The sequence below is a fragment of the Narcine bancroftii genome, chromosome 3 (assembly GCF_036971445.1).
Source record: "Narcine bancroftii isolate sNarBan1 chromosome 3, sNarBan1.hap1, whole genome shotgun sequence".
Classification (NCBI taxonomy): domain Eukaryota; kingdom Metazoa; phylum Chordata; class Chondrichthyes; order Torpediniformes; family Narcinidae; genus Narcine; species Narcine bancroftii.
The window spans coordinates 15,396,393-15,415,745 of NC_091471.1; the positions used below are offsets into that span (position 1 = coordinate 15,396,393).

At 48.9% G+C, this 19,353-nt stretch overlaps 1 protein-coding gene across 3 annotated transcripts in view; it reads left to right on the plus strand.

The window, feature by feature from the left end:
- Positions 1 to 17,875: 17,875 nt before the first annotated feature.
- atrn (attractin) overlaps positions 17,876 to 19,353 on the plus strand; it is a 520,815-nt gene continuing 519,337 nt past the window's right edge. For all 3 annotated transcript variants that reach the window (XM_069923525.1, XM_069923527.1, XM_069923526.1), the window contains exon 1: positions 17,876 to 18,205. In XM_069923525.1, coding sequence (XP_069779626.1) covers positions 17,952 to 18,205 — 254 coding nt within the window. In that variant the 5' untranslated portion in view covers positions 17,876 to 17,951. The remainder of the gene's footprint in view (positions 18,206 to 19,353) is intronic.

A 19,353-nucleotide genomic window follows, 5' to 3' on the forward strand; every position in this document is an offset into this window, starting at 1 on the left:
TGTGTGTGTGTGTGTGTGTGGTGTGTGTGTGTGTGTGTGTGTGTGTGTGTGTGTGTGTGTGTGGTATGTGTGTGTGTGTGTGTGTGTGTGTGTGTGTGTGTGAAGGCAGAAGAGGCAACCCCGTTGAAAATGAAAAGCTTCAGTATGATTCCAGTGTTTCTGGCTGTGGTTTAAGACAAGCCTACACTCATTATTCAGCTTTTTTTTGTTGACACCAACTAAATGCTAATAGCAACGTTATTTTCCAGGCATGTAACATCAATGTTTGGTTTCTACTCCAATGTGTGACATTTCTGCTGTAAATGAGTGCCTCAAGTGTATCGTTTACTTATCAAAGAGAGCCATTCAGTCTGTGCAGCCACTTATTACTAAAGTAATTAAACTTTGTAATGCTTTGTGACCAGTTTCTCAATACTGATTTTGGGTCATTCAAATTAAAGTAAATCGTGGAGACAAAAGTCACAACCTTTATAACTGCATTTAATTTACACTATGGGAACAATTCCATTCTCTCAGACCTCTGGCTCAATTTTTAATCCTCAGCAGTTTTTGAAGTCTAAGTAGCAGTGTGAAATCAGAAGCTTGCTGACTGCTCTAACGGAGAGATCCAAGAGGCAGAGAAACCTCATTAGATGAGTGTCACACACTGTGAACCCCAGCCCCAAACATTAACTATTCTATTTGGATCCTTAAAACACAACACAGAAACAGGCCCTTTGGCCCTGCTAGTCGGTGCCGAACTATGATTCTGCCTTGTCCCATTGACCTGCACTCGAACCATATCCCTGTACCTATCCAAATCTTTCTTGAATGTGAAAATTGAGACTGCATTTACCTATTGGGCTAGCAGCTCATTCCATATTCCCACCACTCTCTGCATGACGAAGTTCTCCCTCATGTTCCCTTTAAACTTTTCCTCTTTCACCCTTAACCTATGTTCTCTAGTTTTTTAATCTCTCCTAAACTCAGTGGAAAAAACCTGCTTGCATTTACTCAATATATACCCTCATAATTTTGTATACCTCTATCAAATCTTCCCTTATTCTTCTATGCTCCAGGCAATAAAGTGCGTTACCTTTTCCTGTAACTCAGTTGTTCCAGTCCCGCCAACATCTTAGTAAATCTTCTCTACACTCTTTCAATCTTATTGAAATCCCCCATTGATTCTGATTGTCCCGCTGAGTTATTCCACAGAGTGCATTTAGCTTCAGATTCTGGCACCTACTGTCTCCTGTGTGACTCCAGTAAAAAAATGATGCCTTTGCTCTGTACAAACTAATCCTTCTCTAACTCTGCATTCAGTACTGTTTATAACTGCTGTTTTACGTATGAATTGTCAAGCTGGAATGCTCGCAGAACAAACTTTCTCATGGTATCTCAGTACATAGCTTTATAAATTTAAATATTTGAATTTATATTTATAGATGCAGCCTTTTTGCCCCATGGGCCCAAATACAAACTGCCAGTACATTTTAAAGGGTGGGAGGAAATCGGACCCCTGGGGTAAACCCATGCAGACACAGGGAGAACTCGCAAACTCCTTATAGTCAGCACAGGATTGCGCTAACTGCTACGCAAATGCCATCTTCCCAGGCTTACAACACCATCAGTCATTTGAGAGAATACACAATGGAATAAATGAAGCTGCCCAAGCCACAAGGTTACCATAGTAGTTAGCGCAATGCTGTTACAGTTTGGTATATGGGTGGCACGGTAAGTGCAATGTTATGACAGCGCCAGTGACCTGAGTTTGAATCTGGCGCTGTCTGTAAGGAGTTTTATGTTCTCCTCCATCTGCGTGGATTTCCTCCATGTGCTCCTGTTTCCTCCCACCTTTCAAAACCATACAGAATTGTGGTAAACCACTATTATGCCATGATTGGCTGCTGCCAGCTGGACACGTCTACCAAGACTGATCCTACCCATAGCCCCTTGCGTGCTCCACCATCCACTCTGCCTCAATCAGTCAATAAGATTGACGGCTGTTCCAGTCTATACTTAATAAAAGCCTGATAGTTTCACAACTCAAGTCTTTTGTGATTATTGATGGTGCATCAATTTTATTAACTATATATTTCAAAAAAAGCATGGAACCTGAGAAGCTCAACATCGTCCTTTGATCGCCGGACACCCCAAACACGTTTGAACACTGGCTATGTTGTTTTGAAGACTTCCTGGCAGCGGTCGTGGATGTTATCACTACGGATACTAACCAACTGAGATTATTCTTCTCGTGAGTTGGGCCCCAAGTATTCCCGATGATCAACATTGCCAGCTCATACCTGGTGGCCCTGGAGATCCTGATGGTCCATTATCGAAAGAAAGTAAATGAGGACTATGCCAGGCACCTCCTAGCCACCAGAAAGGAGCGACCCGGGTAATCAAGCGTCGAGTACCTGCAGGCCCTCCAGAGCCTATGGAGAGCATGCAATGGTAAGGCCATGACGGCCACCCAGAATGCTGAGGACATCATCTGGGATGTTTACATGGCCAGTATCTGCTCTGGGAATAAGACAGAGACTCCTGGAACAATAGGCATTTGAGATGGCCCTCCAAAATTTTGATGATTACTCGGTCGCCTCTTGGTTACCGCGGGCGCCGCTATTCTGGTATGGGGAATTGTCCTGCGCCAGGAGTGACTGGTCACCCACATTATCACATTCCTCTAGTGACTTGACCTTGGCCGCCATTGTGGGTAACCTCCCCAATTGCTATTTCTGCGGGCACGGTAAGCACCCGAGGAAACGCTGCCCTGCCAAGGATACGGTATGTGCTAGGTGCAGGGAAAAGGGACATTATGCCAAAGTTTGCCATCTGTGAAACCTAGAAGTGCTGCGTGTGGACAGTCACCATTCCAGACAGCACAATCGGCACCATCTCCTTCTACAAACCAGCAATGCCATGTACAAGTCAAGGAAGCTACCATTTTGGATTGTGTGGCAAATGCCATCTTCCCAGGCTTACGACACCATGAGGGAACAGCGAGGATAGCCATCTTGGGGTTGAGGGCAACCATTTTGGGATTGTGAACATCTATTGGTCAGCGAGTCAATACTGGCCTCCATCACCCTGAACCAAAAAGCACCACGTGAACTGGCCAGGTCCATGATGGACGCCCAGGTAAATGGGCATGTTATTAACTGTTTATTTGATAGCAGAATACAGAAAGTTTTATCCACCCCAATAGTGTTAAGCGTCTATTAAAGTATGGCCCGCTAAACACAAGATATCACTCACAACCAAATCACAGCAGTCCTGTGTAGCAACCCTGACCATTGGATGCATAGGTTAAATACATTTCAGGCCACTCGTCATGCACAACTCTGTGCCCCCTTGCTACTGGGACTGACTTCCAGTGCCAAATTCAGAAAGTGACATTGAAATTCAATGGGCCCCATCCCTCCATTCACCATTTGCAACAAACAATTCACAGACAACCCACTGCATGTGGCCTCTTGACCCTCAAGGTTGATCCCCCTCAACTGTTCACCCCTGAAAGCAAGCCGGTGGCCACCAGGAGTAAATGGTACTGTGCGGCAGACAAGGCGTTCATTAAGTCAGAGGTTCAGTGCTTGTTGGGTGAGGGCATCATCAAGCCCAGCAATAGCCCTTGTAGGACACAGGTGGTTGTAGTAAAGAATAGAGAAAAGAATAGGATACAAAGAAATTTCAGATAATCTGATTTCAGATCTTTGGAGTTTTGAGTTGTACTGCACTTTAGAAGAAAAACTTGAATTATTAAAGACATGAAGACAGTGCCAATGTGAAAATCAAACACAATCTGGGCTACAATGCATCAACGGAAAGAAACACAAATATAAAGAACAAGGAAAAGTTGCATCGGTTTCTCTAAGCATGCAAATTACTCAAAACTGAAGTCCATTAATGATTGAAATGGAACGGCTATTTCACCTTAGATTAAAAAAGCGAATACCACTTTGTACAAAAAACATTCAAACCAAAGGTTTAAACATCTTTTCAATGCTTAAAGAAAATGAATTTCAAGGGGATACGGAAACTTTTGCTGCAAGTTTGACCGCTTCAAACATCGAGTAGGATCACACAATGGAAGAATTACTGGGGAAGCTGTTTGCACTGATAAAAATGTTGCTGCAAAATTTCCAGACATTTTTCAAAAAGGATTTGAACTTGTTGAAGCCGCCAAGGATTTTTATCTAAATGTCGATCCAAACATAGAAAGAAGCCTGGACGTCCACAGCGATGTAGAAAAAGCGATTTCTAGCTGTAGGAAATAGCGTAATGAGAAAAAAAATCAAAATCTCCGCCATCAACTTTGGAGAAATATTATTCTAAGAAATAGTTTTGTTACGATGTAATTATGAAATAAATGAAAAATATCATAATTATTTTTAATAACCTTAATAGTTTTGGAATTATATGCAGTTGTTTTTAAAACACTTTTTTATAAGTCTTGATGGATGATCTGAAAGGATGAGAATTCATTTTAATTATTCTATTAATGGCTAAAATGAATTGTATGTAAAAATTTGGGGGATGATTTGCTTGGTTGCAAATCATCCATCCATCTCAGCCTGTGGGAAGAAGCTATTTCACAACCTGACAGTTCTGATTTTGATGTTCCTCTGTCTCTTTTCTTACCTGTACTACCAAGAAGTGGCAATTTTTTTTAGACATACATCACGGTAACAGGCCATTCGACCCATGAGTTCATGTCATCCAATTTACACCCAATTAGCTGACATCCCCGGTGTGCTTTGAAGGGTGGGAAGAAACCGGAACCCCAGGGGAATTCTGTCTTACCCACAAGAAAAGGAACCTCAGGGTTGTATGTGATGTCACTGTATGTTGGAACAGAAGATGGAGATGTTTTTGGGAGATAAATTGGGAAAGGTTTGTTGGGTGGGTTACATACAAGCACTTTGAAAGAGATCTTGTTTGAAATGCTGGAGCTCTGCCCATGCTAGACACTTTTGAGAGAGCTTTGAAAAGTGCTTGAGATTTCACTAATGGATTGTTGTTTACAAAAGGCAACAGATGAAAGATCTTGTTGGAGTCGCAGATTGTCTGGAAGAGAACTTGTTGTTCTAAGAGGGTCATGTGGTTTTGCAAACGGAAAGAGTAAAACAGGCTTTCTCTCAGAGAGAGAGAGATAGAGACACACACACACACACACACACACACACACACACACACGCACATGCACACACACACACACACACGCACATGCACACGCACACGCACACAAAACGTACAGTATTACACCCAGCAGGAGTAACTGGGACTGGAACAGGTCAAGCTGGCAAGCTTGTGGAAAGCCTTTTGGAAGACGGCCTGGTCAAAGCCCTTGTGGTTCATGCAAGAGGAGAAACAAAAAGGAACTCTGTGGTGACCTGAAAGAAAGAGGTTATCATCTGGAGAACCCTGAAAGGGCAAGTTTCGTCAGCAAGACACTGAAGTGACTGCTGTGGATGTCCTGGAACAACAAATCTCTCTCTGAAAACTGACAAAAACCTTCCTGAATGGTCACCATTTACCTTTCAAGCACCGAAGCCTGGTGAACTTTATAAATGTTAAATTCTGTGCACAGTATAAGAATTGCCTGCAACCAGTGAACTTGGAGGAATGAGAAGTGAGATTGGACTGTGAACCTTTTCTGAAATTACACACACATTACACACACAAAGTTAAAGTTTGATTCTATTTTCATGTTTAAAGATAATTAATAGCAACTTTTGTTTAAGTAGCCATTTTTTTTGGTGAATATCTATTGCTGCTGGGTTTTGGGGTCCTCTGGGCTTGTAACAATGTACTCTGACAATAAATCTGAACTTTGAACTTTGATGGTCGTGGGTCAAATATACTGCTGGATGGAAAGGGGTGGCACAGTTGGAGTCGTAGTTAGCACGATGCTATTACAGAGCCAGTGACATGGGTTCGTATCTGGTGCCACCTGTCAGGAGTTTGTATCTTCTCCCCCTTTCTGTGTGAGTTTCTTCCGGGTGCTCTGGTTTCCCCCACCCTTCAGAATGTACAGGGGTGCCAAGTTCATTGGGGCATTTGGGGAGTATGGGCTCTTGGGTCGGAAGGGCCTGTTACTGAGCTGTGTGTTTAAATTAAAATTTAAAAAATTTAAAATAATACTTTTATCCATATTTAAGCAATGATCCCAGTGGAAGTCATCAATAGAGGAAAGGGAGACCCTAGTGATGCCCTTGACCATTTTGACGATCCTCTGTATTGACTTCTGGTTTGCAGATATCAAACCAGACAATGATACAGCCAGACAGGATACTCTCAGTTGTACTCCTGTGAAATGTTGTCAAGGTTTAAAAGACACTTAGATCAGCAGATGGGTGCATGAATAATAGAGGGTTACGGGGTGTGGTTTGGAAGGTTTAGCTTGTGATGTCAGAAACAACATTATGGATCGAAGGGCCTGTTCTATGATGCATTAATCTATGTTCCATGTCATGGCATAAAACATAAAAATTGGAATGTTAGGTTGCAACTTTACAAATCTCTGGTGACGTTCTGTGCAGTTCTGCTCACCACGTGCTAAGACAAGGTGTGGTTATGCAGAAGAAAGTAATGCTCCTGTTCTGGAAAATTTAGATATACAGGGAGAGCTTGGATGGACAAGGCTTACCTTTCCCTTGAGAAAATGAGGCTGAGAGGTGACTGTATCAGGGAATATAAAATTATCAGGGGCATAATAGATATTTTTTTAGCCATCCCACCCCCCCCCCCCCCACCCCCCCCACCCCCACACACATGGTAAGGCTGCCAAAAAAATCCAGGGTGCAGAGGTAAGATGAGAGGGAAAAGTTTGAAAGGGGATTTGAGGGCTTAAAGAATGGTTGAAATCTGAAACTCACTGCAAGAGGAGGTGGTGAACTCAGATGCAACCATTGAGAGACATTCCAACAGTAACTTCAAGGAATGCATGCATGCAATTCTGATGTAAATACTGTGTATAGATGTGTAATAGTCAATACCGTGTAAAAGTCAACCATCCTATTTTTGGCACCAGCTGCCTGCTCGTCAGAGCTCCCGATGCCTCAACCACAGACTCTTACCTAGGCCACAGTTGCCCGCCCATCCGCGCTCCTGACACCCGACCATGGACACTCACCTCGGCCCTGGACACCAGCCCATCCAAGTTCCCTATGTCCCGACTGAACACTCTCGCCTAGCCTCCGGCCGCCAGCTCATCTAATCTCCCGATTCCCTGACCCAGACTCCCACCTAGAGCCTGGCTGCCTGCCTATCCAAGCGCCCGATGCCCTGAACGCAGACTTACCACGGGCCCAGCTGCCTGCCTGCCCACCCAAGCTCTAGTCACCCCAACCGCAGACTCTCCCCAAGGCTCCGGCTGCCCGCCTATCTAAGCTCCTGATGCCTCAAATGCAGACTTATCATCCAGTCCTGGCCATGCACCCACATATCTGAGCTCCTGACATCCTGAATATAGACTTACCACACCTTCCCAGCCACCCACCCATCTGAGCTCCCAACACCTTGAATGACGTAATAGTCAACCATTTCTATGGTTTACAACTCTGCGGCCCTATGAGAAATGTTTTTTTAGCCAAACAACAGGAAGTACTTGAGATGAAGAGCAAGACATCAGACTGAAATAGTGGAGTACAGCCAAGGCAACTCGTGTAGCAAATGCCATGAAGGGCAACTGTGGTAAACCACTGTAATGTATAATTATCTGGTCAAGCACACGTATTGGCTGGTTGTGCCTGTGGCCCCTCCCCACAGGCTTCTGTATAAAGGTGACTGTTCCACTGCAACTCAGTGCAGGACAACCGAACAGTAGGGATATGCTATGTTCTGAAGTGAATTAAAGCCTATTGGTTTCTCAACAATAGACTCCTAAGTGATGGTGCATTAGCAACACTGGTGGGTGGAACAGAAATGCCCTGCAATAAAGGAAAGAGGGTGCAGAAAAATCATTTCTACAAACAGTCCATGATGAAGAGGGCATCAAAGATTTATGAAGGAGAAGTGAAGGGCCACAATCAGATAGAGACTAACTGGAGGGCTAGTTGAATGTAATATACCAGTTGCCAAACAAGGTCAATTTTGTGGAACACTCAGCAAATGGATCGATGCCAAAGTATTGGTGCAAGAGCAACCAATTACACTTCAACTTGATGCAGGAACATCAATAGAGAGAGTGAGGTAGCTGCTTCATTTGCTGCAGTGCTGAGTCGTGTTTCTCAGCATTAATGTAGCTCACTCATATGGTCTTTCTTCATAGAGGCAAGTCTTTATCTAACTTACAGGTCAGGATACAACCAAAGGTTACCATGACATATTACCATATTACCATGCAGGTCTATTTGGGTGTGATCATATTTCTGGGCTATGCTGCTTCTCTGACAATATCAACCAAAGCATCAACATATATTCATTCTCTACTTGTCAATGTAACTGTTCTGCTTCTATTTGTCTTTTTATCTCCCCTGAATATATTACATCCACATTTCATTATTTTCTTATGATGTAGAAGAACATAAAAAAGGTACAGAAACAAGCCCATCAAACAACCCTAATTCTGCACTGACCATGATCCCTAATGAATCTAATACCATCTACCTGCATATGGTCCATATCCCTCCATTCCCTGGCTGTTTGTGTCTGTCACAAATATTGCGATTGTATTTGATTCCACCACTTTCCCTGGCAGAACATTCCAGGCACCTAACACTCTCTGTGTTTAAAAAAAAACTTGCCTTGCACATCTCCTTGAAATTCCTCCCCTCATCTTAAGCTAATACCCTCTGATATTTGAAATTTCCACCTTGGGATAAAGACTCCAACTATCTACCTGAATTACTGTCTGCTTCTCTTAATTTTATATTTCTCTATTCAGGTGGCCTCAAAGGCTCAAAGAAAACAATTCAAGGTTGTTCAACCTTTCCTATGCACTCCAATTCAGGCATTGTCATAAACATACATAGAACAGTGAAACATAGGAACAAGTCCTTTGGCCCATAAAATCTGGGCTGAACATCATACCAATTCTCTTCTCCCTCCAATTCCTGCATATTCGTTGTCCATCTAAAAGCCTCATAAACACTAGTGAAGTCAAGTTTATCGCAATCTGACTGTGCAAGTACAATCTGACAAAATATCATTTTCTAATCCTTGGTGTAAAACATGCAGACACAAAAAACCAGACGTAACACACATACAGACAAACAATACATATGCAGAGCAAGTATTTTACCCCCTCCATAAATCTTCGTCCGCGAAGCCAAGCCAAAGAAGATTTAATCTATACAAATAAATAAATATTGTTTTGCGCATATGAGATTCTTGGATGGTTAGTGTGAGTAGTTCCTTTGGTTATTCAGCATTCTCACTGCCTGTGGGAAGAAGCTCTTCCTCAGCCTGGTGGTGCTGGCTTTGATACTCCAGTATCACTTCCCCAACAGGAGAAGTGAAAGATGTGTGCTGGGTGGAAGGGATCCTCAATGATTTTGCATGCTATCTACAGACAACAATCCCAGTGGATCACATCGATAGGGGGAAGGAGACTCCCAGGATCCTCTCTGCCATTCTTGTGGTCCTGTGGATTGACCTTCGATCCATTTCTGTACCCACACTGTGATACAGCATCACTGCTTCCATCATGATGCCTGGCACCAATTTCACGCTCTCAGTGAAAAATAAAACACCCCATAATTTTCAATTAACATTTCCCTCTCACCTTAACTGTTCATCCTCTAGTATGTGGTTAAAGATTCTCACTGTCTCACTGCCTCTCGTTATTTTATAAATATTAGGTCCTCCCTTTGCCTTGCTGTAAAAAAAAATAAGCCAAGATTTTCCAATCTTGCCTTTGAACATACCCTCTAATTCAGGCAGCATCCTGGTAAATTTCTTCTGTACCCCTTCCAAAGCCTCCAAACCTTTCCTGTATGAGTCAACTAAAATTGCTCACTGTACTCCAAGAACTGCCTAACCAAAGTTTTACATGGCTGCAACATGCTTGTCTTATGCTCAAGAGTCTGAGCCAATAAAGACAAGCATGCCATCTGTCTTCTTTACCACCCTACTTACTCGCCAAGACAAGACAACTTGAGGTCAAGACAGTATTCATCTGATAGTGAGATGGACAGACACCTTGCATGTTCCATACTAAATACTGAAGATAAAGAGTGTTTTGATGATGGGCTCTGACCTGAAAAGTCATCCATCCCTTTCTTCCTCCCACTGGTGCTGCTCAACTTGTTGATTTTGCTCCAAACTACCATGTTTAATGGCATACAAGACCCATGGGCATATAAGGAACCCCCCCCATTTCAGCAGGGAATATGAAGAACTTTTTTTGTGTATTTATGGGTAAGTTGGTGTAGCGTGAATAAAAGCTCTCATAACTGGAGGGAGACCAAATGCTTTTATTAGATTATAACTAAGGGTAGGGACTCACAGTAGTCTTCAGAAGGGTTCTGGGTTTAGGCGGCAAACAAGGGTTATGAGTGAGCAGATGGTGGTGGAGCCAGGAGGCGGAGCCAGGAGGCAGAGCCAGGAGGCAGAGCCAGCCATCAGCACAACACCCTACCAGTGAATCCCAGTTCACTGCATTCACCCCTTCCTGGAGAACTTAGGATCTATGAATGAAGAGAGAGAACATGGGTTGAGAAAAAATGGTTGAAAAATATACATTTATTTACAGATTTAAATATTCCGGGGGTCTGGAGATTCTAGTGGAGCACCTTAGCACTGGGGACCTTGGTCTCCTTGAGTCTCCTGGTCCCCTTGTGAGGGATAAGAGGCAGGCTGGGTCTCCGGCTCAAAGATGGAGGGGGATGCACTTTCCTCCTGAACTGGATCCCCCCCGAGGCCCTGACTACAGGCGGCGAGAATGAGCTCTGTGGCTTGCAGGGCACTTGAGGTAATGGACCCTTTGTTCCAGCAGGCGGCAAGTCTCTGATGGAGATGGTGTCCTCCCTGCCATCCGGGTACTCCACATAGGCGTATGTGGAATTGGCATGGGGCAGTTTCACCCTTTCCACCAGGGGGTAGGTCCTGCTTCTCCTCACGTGCTTCCTGAGAAGGACTAGACCAGGGGTGGTGAGCCAGACTGGGAGAGTAGTTCCTGATGCTGACTTTCTTTCAAAAGAGAATAGGAGCTCGTGAGGAATAGCATTTGTCGTGGTACATAGTAGTGACCAGATGGAATGGAGCACCATAGGGAGGACTTCCTGTCAGCATGAGTCTGGAAGGCCTTTTGACTTCAGGGCCAGAATGACAGGCTTCCAGACCGTGGCGGTCTCCTTTTCAACCTATCCATTCCCACAGGGGTTGTAGCTAGTAGTACTGCTGGACACGATGCCCCTCACCAGCAGGTAGTGATACAGCTTGTCACTCATAAAGAATGAGCCCCAGTCACTATGGATATAGCTGGGATACCCGAACAGAGTGAAAATGGAGTCTAGGGCCTTCATAACTGATGAGGTGGACGTATCCAGGCATGGAATGGTGAATGGGAAGCGGGAGTACTCGTCGATGATGGAGAGGTAGAAGGTGTTCCCGTTCGTGGAGGGGAGAAGTCCCTTAAAATCAATGTTGAGCCATTCGAAGGGCCAGGATGATTTGATCAGGTGCGCCTTTGCAGAGCTGTAGAAGTGCAGCTTTCACTCCATGCAGACCTGGCAAGACCTGGTCATTTCCCTGAAGTCTTCCATTGAGTAGGGCAGCTTGAGAGTCTTGACAAAATGACCCATGCAGGTGACCCCTAGATGGCAGAGCTCATTATGCATAGCCTGCAACTGGCCGATCTGTGCAGAGGCACAGCTTCCTCTGGATAAGGCATCTGGAGGGTCATTAAGGGCTCCTGGCCGATAGGCAATGTCATAATGGTGGGTGGAGAGCTCGATCCTCCACCTAACAATCTTGTCATTCTTGATTTTTCCCCTCTTGACATTATTAAACATGAATGCGACCAAGCGCTGGTCAGTGAGGAGCATAAATTTCCTACCAGACAGGTAGTGTCTCTAGTGCTTTATGGCTTCTACAATGACTTGAGCCTCCTTTTCCCCCTTTGGGTTCCAGAGCTCGTTGCCTTGTAATGCCCACGAAAAAAATGCAACCAGCTTGCCCACCTGGTTGAGGGTAGCAGCCAGGTCTATGTCCGAAGCTTCGCTTTCCAATTAGAAAGGTACATTCTCATCCACTGCATGCATGGCGGCTTTCACAATGTGGTTCTGGAGGTAGTTAAAAGCCATTTGGGCTTCAGCCGAGAGGGGGAAATTTGTGGCTTTTAAGAGAGGACGCACTTTATCAGTGTATAGTGGGATCTACTGGGTGTAACATGAGAAAAATCCCAGGCATCTCCTCAAACCCTTTGTGGTCCTGGGGATGGGGAGATCTAACAGGGGGTGCATCCTATTGGGATCTGGGCCAATGATGTCATTCTCCACCACGTAGCCAAGGATGGCCAGACGTTTAGTCCTGAACACGCACTTGTCAGAGTTATAAGTGAGGTTCACGGCTTTCGCTGCGTGGAGAAAACTCTGGAGGTTGGCATCAAGGAGAGGCTGCATGTAGGTTCTGTTTTTAGGGGCCCTCTGTTCCAAACCATTACAGGCAGGAGGGGTCCAGAATCAAGGTCACCCTTTTAAGGTGGCATAAGAAGTCCAGACCCAACAATACCAGAGCACACAATTCATCAAGTATATCCAAGTGAAATTTACATAATTCTTCCCCTTTAAACAACAGATGTACTATACAATGTTGTTGAACACGTGTAGAATGCAAATGAGACATGAGAAATATATGGTAATTGAAAGGATACATTTTCAGGTTGTAGTTTTGCACTGTGCATGAGTCTTTGAAGCTTTCAGTAGAGCCCGTGTCGATCAGGCCTTTAGTGGAATGTCCATTTACCTTCACAGTCACTATGGAGTTGCTGAGCTGGTGAAGTCCGTCCTGATCTAGGACAATTTGAGGCTAGTTCCCCGGAGACTCTATGCTCTTCACTCGAGAGGCCCCCCCCCCACCGTCCTGGGTTGCCCTGCATGGGTAAGATGGCGTCGACCTCGTGGTGCGGCAAGATGGCCGCCCTCCTTCCTCCTCTGATAATGATGGCACCGAGTTTGAATTTGGGCCACGAAATATGGCCAGTGAGTCTTTTTGCACCGTTTCCTCACTGCCACCTTCTGTTGGCGTTTCGCACAGTAAGTGGGTTCAGGACAGGTAGCTCAGGGCTGGAATCGGATCCGGGAGTGGATTTTCCTGTCCTTCCCTTTGCGCAACAAACCCAATGCCCTTTCTTGCCACAGCTGGAGTACACGGAGTCTTTTGCCAGGTGATGAGATCGGGGATTCTGGCTCTTTGCCACAGAAGAAGCACTGCCTAGCACGGGAAGCAGCAGCCATTAGGGCAGGGGTTGTAGGAGAAGCTGGTCCTTGGAAGGGGGTCACCTGGGTGAGCGAGCTCGCTGGGTTCGAGGTCGTTGTTCTCGAACTTGGCCTGTTCCAGCATTTTGGCCAGCTTGACGTGGCTAGCCAGGTCGTTCTTTCCTGACTTGAGCAGTCACTGCCTCGTGTACCTTGAGTAGACCCCCGTGACTAGAGTTTCCCAGATCTGTTCTTCCTCTCGAACGTGGCCTGTAGCTGCTTCATACCTGCATTTCTTGGCAAGCATCCACACATCCAGCAGATAGTCATCGATGGTCTCTCCTGGTCACTGGCGACGTAGAGCAAGTCGGTGCCTTGCTAGGGCCTTGTTCTGCGACTTCAGGTACCTAGGCATCAAAGCCTTGAGGGCAGCATCATATGTAGAGCAGTCCCTGACGATTGCATACACTTTCGTTCCTACCCTCGAAACGAGTGTGGACCTCCTGAGTTGATTGATATGGAAGATGTCTCTGGTTGCATTTAGGTAGGCCTGGAAGCAGCCTAGCCAGTATTTGAAATCCTCAGCTGCGTCGGGGGACAAAGGGTCTATCAGTAGCATACCTGGTTTGAGTAGCGCTTCCATCATTTAGGGAATAAGCTAATAAGATTGTAGCGTGAATAAAAGCCCTCACGACTGGAGAGAGAACAAACACTTTTATTACCTTATAACTAAGGGTAAGGTCTCACAGTAGCCTTCAGAAGGGTTCTGGGTTTAGGCAGGAAACCAGGGTAATAAATGAGCAGATAGGGGCAGAGCTGGGAGGCAGGAGCTGGGAGCACAACACCCTACCAGTGAATCCCAGTTCACTGCAGTTGGCGAACAGGTTCCTCCTGCACCTCTTGCTCTGCTGGAGGCGGTTGCCATGGTCAGCCTTCTCACCGGGGGAAATGAAGAGTGGCAGCAGCTCCAGAAGTAGATAGGTTTCCTCAGAGATGGAGGACTGCACTGGCACACATGGAGCCTCTCCCAGCAGCAAACACCACATTCCCTCTACACCCTTGCAGCAACCATGCCCCCTTGTCTCCCACAGCTCCTTACCTCTCTGCCGAAACAGCAGCATGACCACAGCGCTGTCCACGCCGCCGTATACGGTGCACACCACCTAGTGTAGTGACTGGCTCATCTGCCACATCGTGGGTCAGGCCATTGTTTCTCCCTGGCAATGTTCAGCACCCAGTTCCTGCCACGCACAAGGTCCGTCGGGAAACTATGGCCAGCAAACAGGAAGATGGTTCTCCATGTAATTAGCTCATCATCTTGAGGTGTGGGTGGTAGGAGAAGCTGAGCCCCAGGGAATCCAATATTAATATTAATCCAATATCATGAATCCAATATTAATGGCCTTCTTCTTCTTTGGCTTGGCTTCACAGACGAAGATTAATGGAGGGTTAATGGCCTACCATTTACTAAAGTGTAAGGGAGGGGATATAAAACCTGAGAAGTGTGAGGACCAAAGAGTGCTTTGAAGATGGGGTATCCAGAGGCTGCAGAAGTGCTGGAGGCTGGAGACGGATTCATGCACGGTGACTCTGGGGGGGGGGGGGGGGAAATTCTCTTTTGTTTCTCTTTCTCTGACTGTAAGGGGCGATGGGTAATTTCTGCTGACGGCAGACTAAATGTAACAGTGTAATATTACATCTGTATTATTACATGACAATAAAAGAACCTTGAATCTTGAACCCTAAAACTAAAACCCAGCTGCGGCCACACGATACAGTAGACATTCCTTTACTTCTTGCATATTCATATAACTATCATGAATGCAACTGTTGAAAACAGAGAAAGAGAGTTAATATTGCAGGTAAGAGTTCTGAAAAAAGGACAAAAAAAAAACCTACTGGAGGAACTCAATGGGTCATACCACATCCAAGGAGTAAAATGGACAGTCAAAGTTTTGGCTGAGGAACATTTATCTGGTGGCGCTGGGCTGACCCACTGAGCTACTCCAGTAATTTGTTTTAAGATGTAGATTCCAGCACCATGTCTCCAGTCTGAAGGAGGGCGTTTGGCTTCACTTGTTCATTGTTATTCCCCTTTTAAGACCCACTGAGCATTTTGGCATTTTTGTTTTTGGTGGAGTTGAGTGGTGCTTCTGTGTCAAGTAAATGCACATTTTTGTTTTGCTGTTGGAGAAATGCAGTAAACTGTAGATGCCGGAAACTTGAGCAAACAGTGAGAAGCTGGAGGGACTCAGCAGATCAGGCAGCATCTGTGGAGGGAAACAATCACTCAGAACACTTCTCTAGCTCTTCTCCACTCTTTACTCTTCTCTCACCCTTTCTTTCTCTCCTCTCATCTCTTCTGTCCCCTCTCCCTCTCACCCCTCCTCTCCCATCTCTGCTCTCCCCTTTCCCCCTCCTTTCCTTCTCCCCTTTCCCTTCTTTCCCTGTCCCATCCCCTCTTTCCTTCATCCCCTTCCCACCTTACCGCTCCTTTCTATTCCCAATTTTCCCTCCTCTCCCCTTCCACTCCTTCCTCCACCCTCTCCTACCCCTCTTACACACCTTCCTCCCGTCCCCTCCTCTTCCCTTCCTCATCCTCCTCTTAAGTATTTGATCTCACCCCTTGCAATTTTAGTCTCAATGAAAGGCCCCGTCCTGAACCATTGAGTGGCAGAGCCTCCCTTCACACTCCCCCTCCCCCCCCTCCCTCACATTGACGTGATCTACTGGGATCATTGTCTGAAGAGGGTGCGCAAAATTATTGAGGATCTCTTCCACCCTGCATTCAGCAGGAGTATCAGAGCCAGCACCACGAGGGTGAGGAATAGTGAGAATGCTAAACTGCTGCTCACACTAACCATCTGTAGAGCTCGTCGAAAGAACCAAAGACTTGTTGATCCAAACCAAGGCTTTTATTAGCAAAAGACAGGAGCTCTTCACAGGTGGCCGACCAGTCCGGAATGATCCGACCTGGCTAGGGACACAACCCTTTCTTTCTTTGGCTTGGCTTCGCAGACGAAGATTTATGGAGGGGTAAAAGTCCACGTCAGCTGGAGGCTCGTTTGTGGCTGACAAGTCCGATGCGGGACAGGCAGACACGGTTGCAGGGGAAAATTGGTGGGTTGGGGTTGGGTTTTTCCTCCTTTGCCTTTTGTCAGTGAGGTGGGCTCTGCGGTCTTCTTCAAAGGAGGTTGCTGCCCGCCGAACTGTGAGGCGCCAAGATGCACGGTTTGAGGCGATATCAGCCCACTGGCGGTGGTCAATGCGGCAGGCACCAAGAGATTTCTTTAGGCAGTCCTTGTACCTTTTCTTTGGTGCACCTCTGTCACGGTGGCCAGTGGAGAGCTCGCCATATAGCACGATCTTGGGAAGGCGATGGTCCTCCATTCTGGAGACGTGACCCACCCAGCGCAGCTGGATCTTCAGCAGCGTGGACTCGATGCTGTCGACCTCTGCCATCTTGAGTACTTCGACGTTAGGGATGAAAGCGCTCCAATGAATGTTGAGGATGGAGCGGAGACAACCCTTTAAGGCCCAGACAATAGGCGTGGCTTAGCTCTCAGCCAATCGCTGTAAGCACAGTCTAGATACAGTAACTATATACACTATGTACATTGGTGATAGATCTGTACTATCACACCATCAGAGACGCTCATATTTACAAAACAATATCTATCTATCTATCGACCCATCAGACGTCCAGAACTGCTGGAAAGAGGACTGAAACCTGTTGGTCTTTCAGCACCTGGAGATGCTGGTGAGGGAATGCAGCCAACTGGCACATTCCAGGCTGCGAGGTTCAGGCGAAGGCTTGGAGCTGCCAGTGCGAGGGCGCAGTGGGGGGTGTGGGGGGGGGGGGGGAACTCAATGGGTCATACCACATCCAAGGAGTAAAATGGACAGTCAAAGTTTTGGCTGAGGAACATTTATCTGGTGGCGCTGGGCTGACCCAATCACCGTCGAGACCAGCCATTCTCCATGGCGGCACAGCATGTTTAAGCGAAAGCCTCGCTTCCTTTTCACCTGATGTCACCTCAATATTTTGAGGCTCCTCGCGCAGCCTGTCAGAGGAAGTGCGGAAGAAACCCAAACTTGACTGCTCCTCAGGGAAGTTGGAGTCCGCAGCCGAAGAAAGTTGAGGAAGGTGCTCTGTGGTGATTAAGGGATGACTTACTGAGTGAAAACATGGTTAAGGACCAGTGGACTTTAGTACTTTTGTTAGCAATACATAGGTTGACATCCAGTGTGAAGTGCCTGTCCTGACTGTCATGTACTGGATATGAAAGTCAAGGTGAGGGACAAGATTTTCAATGGTTTTCCTCTTGTAAATAACTTATTGTGAATGAATGCAACTGTGGCATGCAGGACTGAAGGGGAGAAGGGCCTTCGAACAGACTTCCTTGCATTGACCAGCACATCTCCCACGATGAATGCCGCAGGCGCCAGGCGGCCTCGCGCGCGCGCTGGGGTTGTGGTTGTCGCCGCCGCCGCGCATGCGCGCCGCCCCCCCCCCCCCCCCCCCCGCAGGCTGCGTGGAGGGAAGCTGGAGGCGAGCCGTCTCGTCCATCGTCCCGGGGCTTGCGGCCGATCGCGGCCCGAGTGGCAAACATGGCGGCGGGGCGTCGGCAGGCGCGGGGGCGCGGCCGAGGGGAGCGGGCTGGTGGAAGTTGGCCCAAGTCCGGGGTGGGCCTGGCCGGCTTGGTGCTGGTGCTGTGGTGGTGCGGCGGCGGCGGCGGTGGCGCCGAGGGCAAGGAGTGCGCGAGGCCGTGCGTCCACGGCAGCTGCAGCGCGTCCAGCGGCCACTGCGTGTGTCAGGCCGGGTGGCTGGGCGAGGCGTGTCAGCACTGCGGCGGCAGGTTCAAGTGAGTGTCCGTGCGGCGAGACGGGGTCCTGGCGGTCTGCATGGGTCCCCCCTCCCCCCGTCCCGGGTCCCCCCTCCCCCCCGTCCCGGGTCCCCCCTCCCCCACTGTCCCGGGTCCCCCCTCCCCACTGTCCCGGGTCCCCCCCTCCCCACTGTCCCGGGTCCACCCTCCCCACTGTCCCGGGTCCCCCCTCCCCACTGTCCCGGGTCCCCCCTACCCCTGTCCCGGGTCCCCCCTCCCCCCTGTCCCGGGTCCCCCTCCCCCCTGTCCCGGGTCCCCCCTCCCCCCTGTCCCGGGTCCCCCCTCCCCCCCGTCCGGGTCCCCCCCTCACCCCCCGTCCCGGGTCCCCCTCCCCCCGTCCGGTCCCCCCTCCCCCCCGTCCCGGGTCCCCCTCCCCCCCGTCCCGGGTCCCCCCTCCCCCCCGTCCCGGGTCCCCCCTCCCCCCCGTCCCGGGTCCCCCCTCCCCCCCCGTCCCGGGTCCCCCCTCCCCCCCGTCCCGGGTCCCCCCTCCCCCCCGTCCCGGGTCCCCCCTCCCCCCCGTCCCGGGTCCCCCCTCCCCCCCCGTCCCGGGTCCCCCCTCCCCCCCGTCCCGGGTCCCCCCCTCCCCCCCGTCCCGGGTTCCCCCCTCCCCCCCCGTCCCGGGTCCCCCCTCCCCCCCGTCCCGGTCCCCCCTCCCCCCCGTCCCGGGTCCCTCCCCCCGTCCCGGTCCCCCCCGTCCCGGGTCCCCCCCCGTCCCGGTCCCCCCCGTCCCGGGTCCCCCCCGTCCCGGGTCCCCCCCGTCCCGGGTCCCCCCCGTCCCGGTCCCCCCCCGTCCCGGGTCCCCCCCGTCCCGGGTCCCCCCCCCGTCCCGGGTCCCCCCCGTCCCGGGTCCCCCCCTCCCCCCTGTCCCCCCCTCCCCCCTGTCCCGGGTCCCCCCGTCCCGGGTCCCCCCGTCCCGGGTCTCCCCCCTGTCCCGGGTCCCCCCTCCCCCCTGTCCCGGGTCTCCCCCATCCTGCAGCCCCCCCGTCCCGGGTCCTCCCCCCGCCCCTCCTGCAGCCCCCTCGTCCCGGGTTACCCCCCCTCCGCAGCCCCCCCGTCCGCAGCCTCCCTGAGTGCCCCTCCAGGATGCCCCCCTCTGCAACACCCTTTCCCCCTCGGATCACCATCCA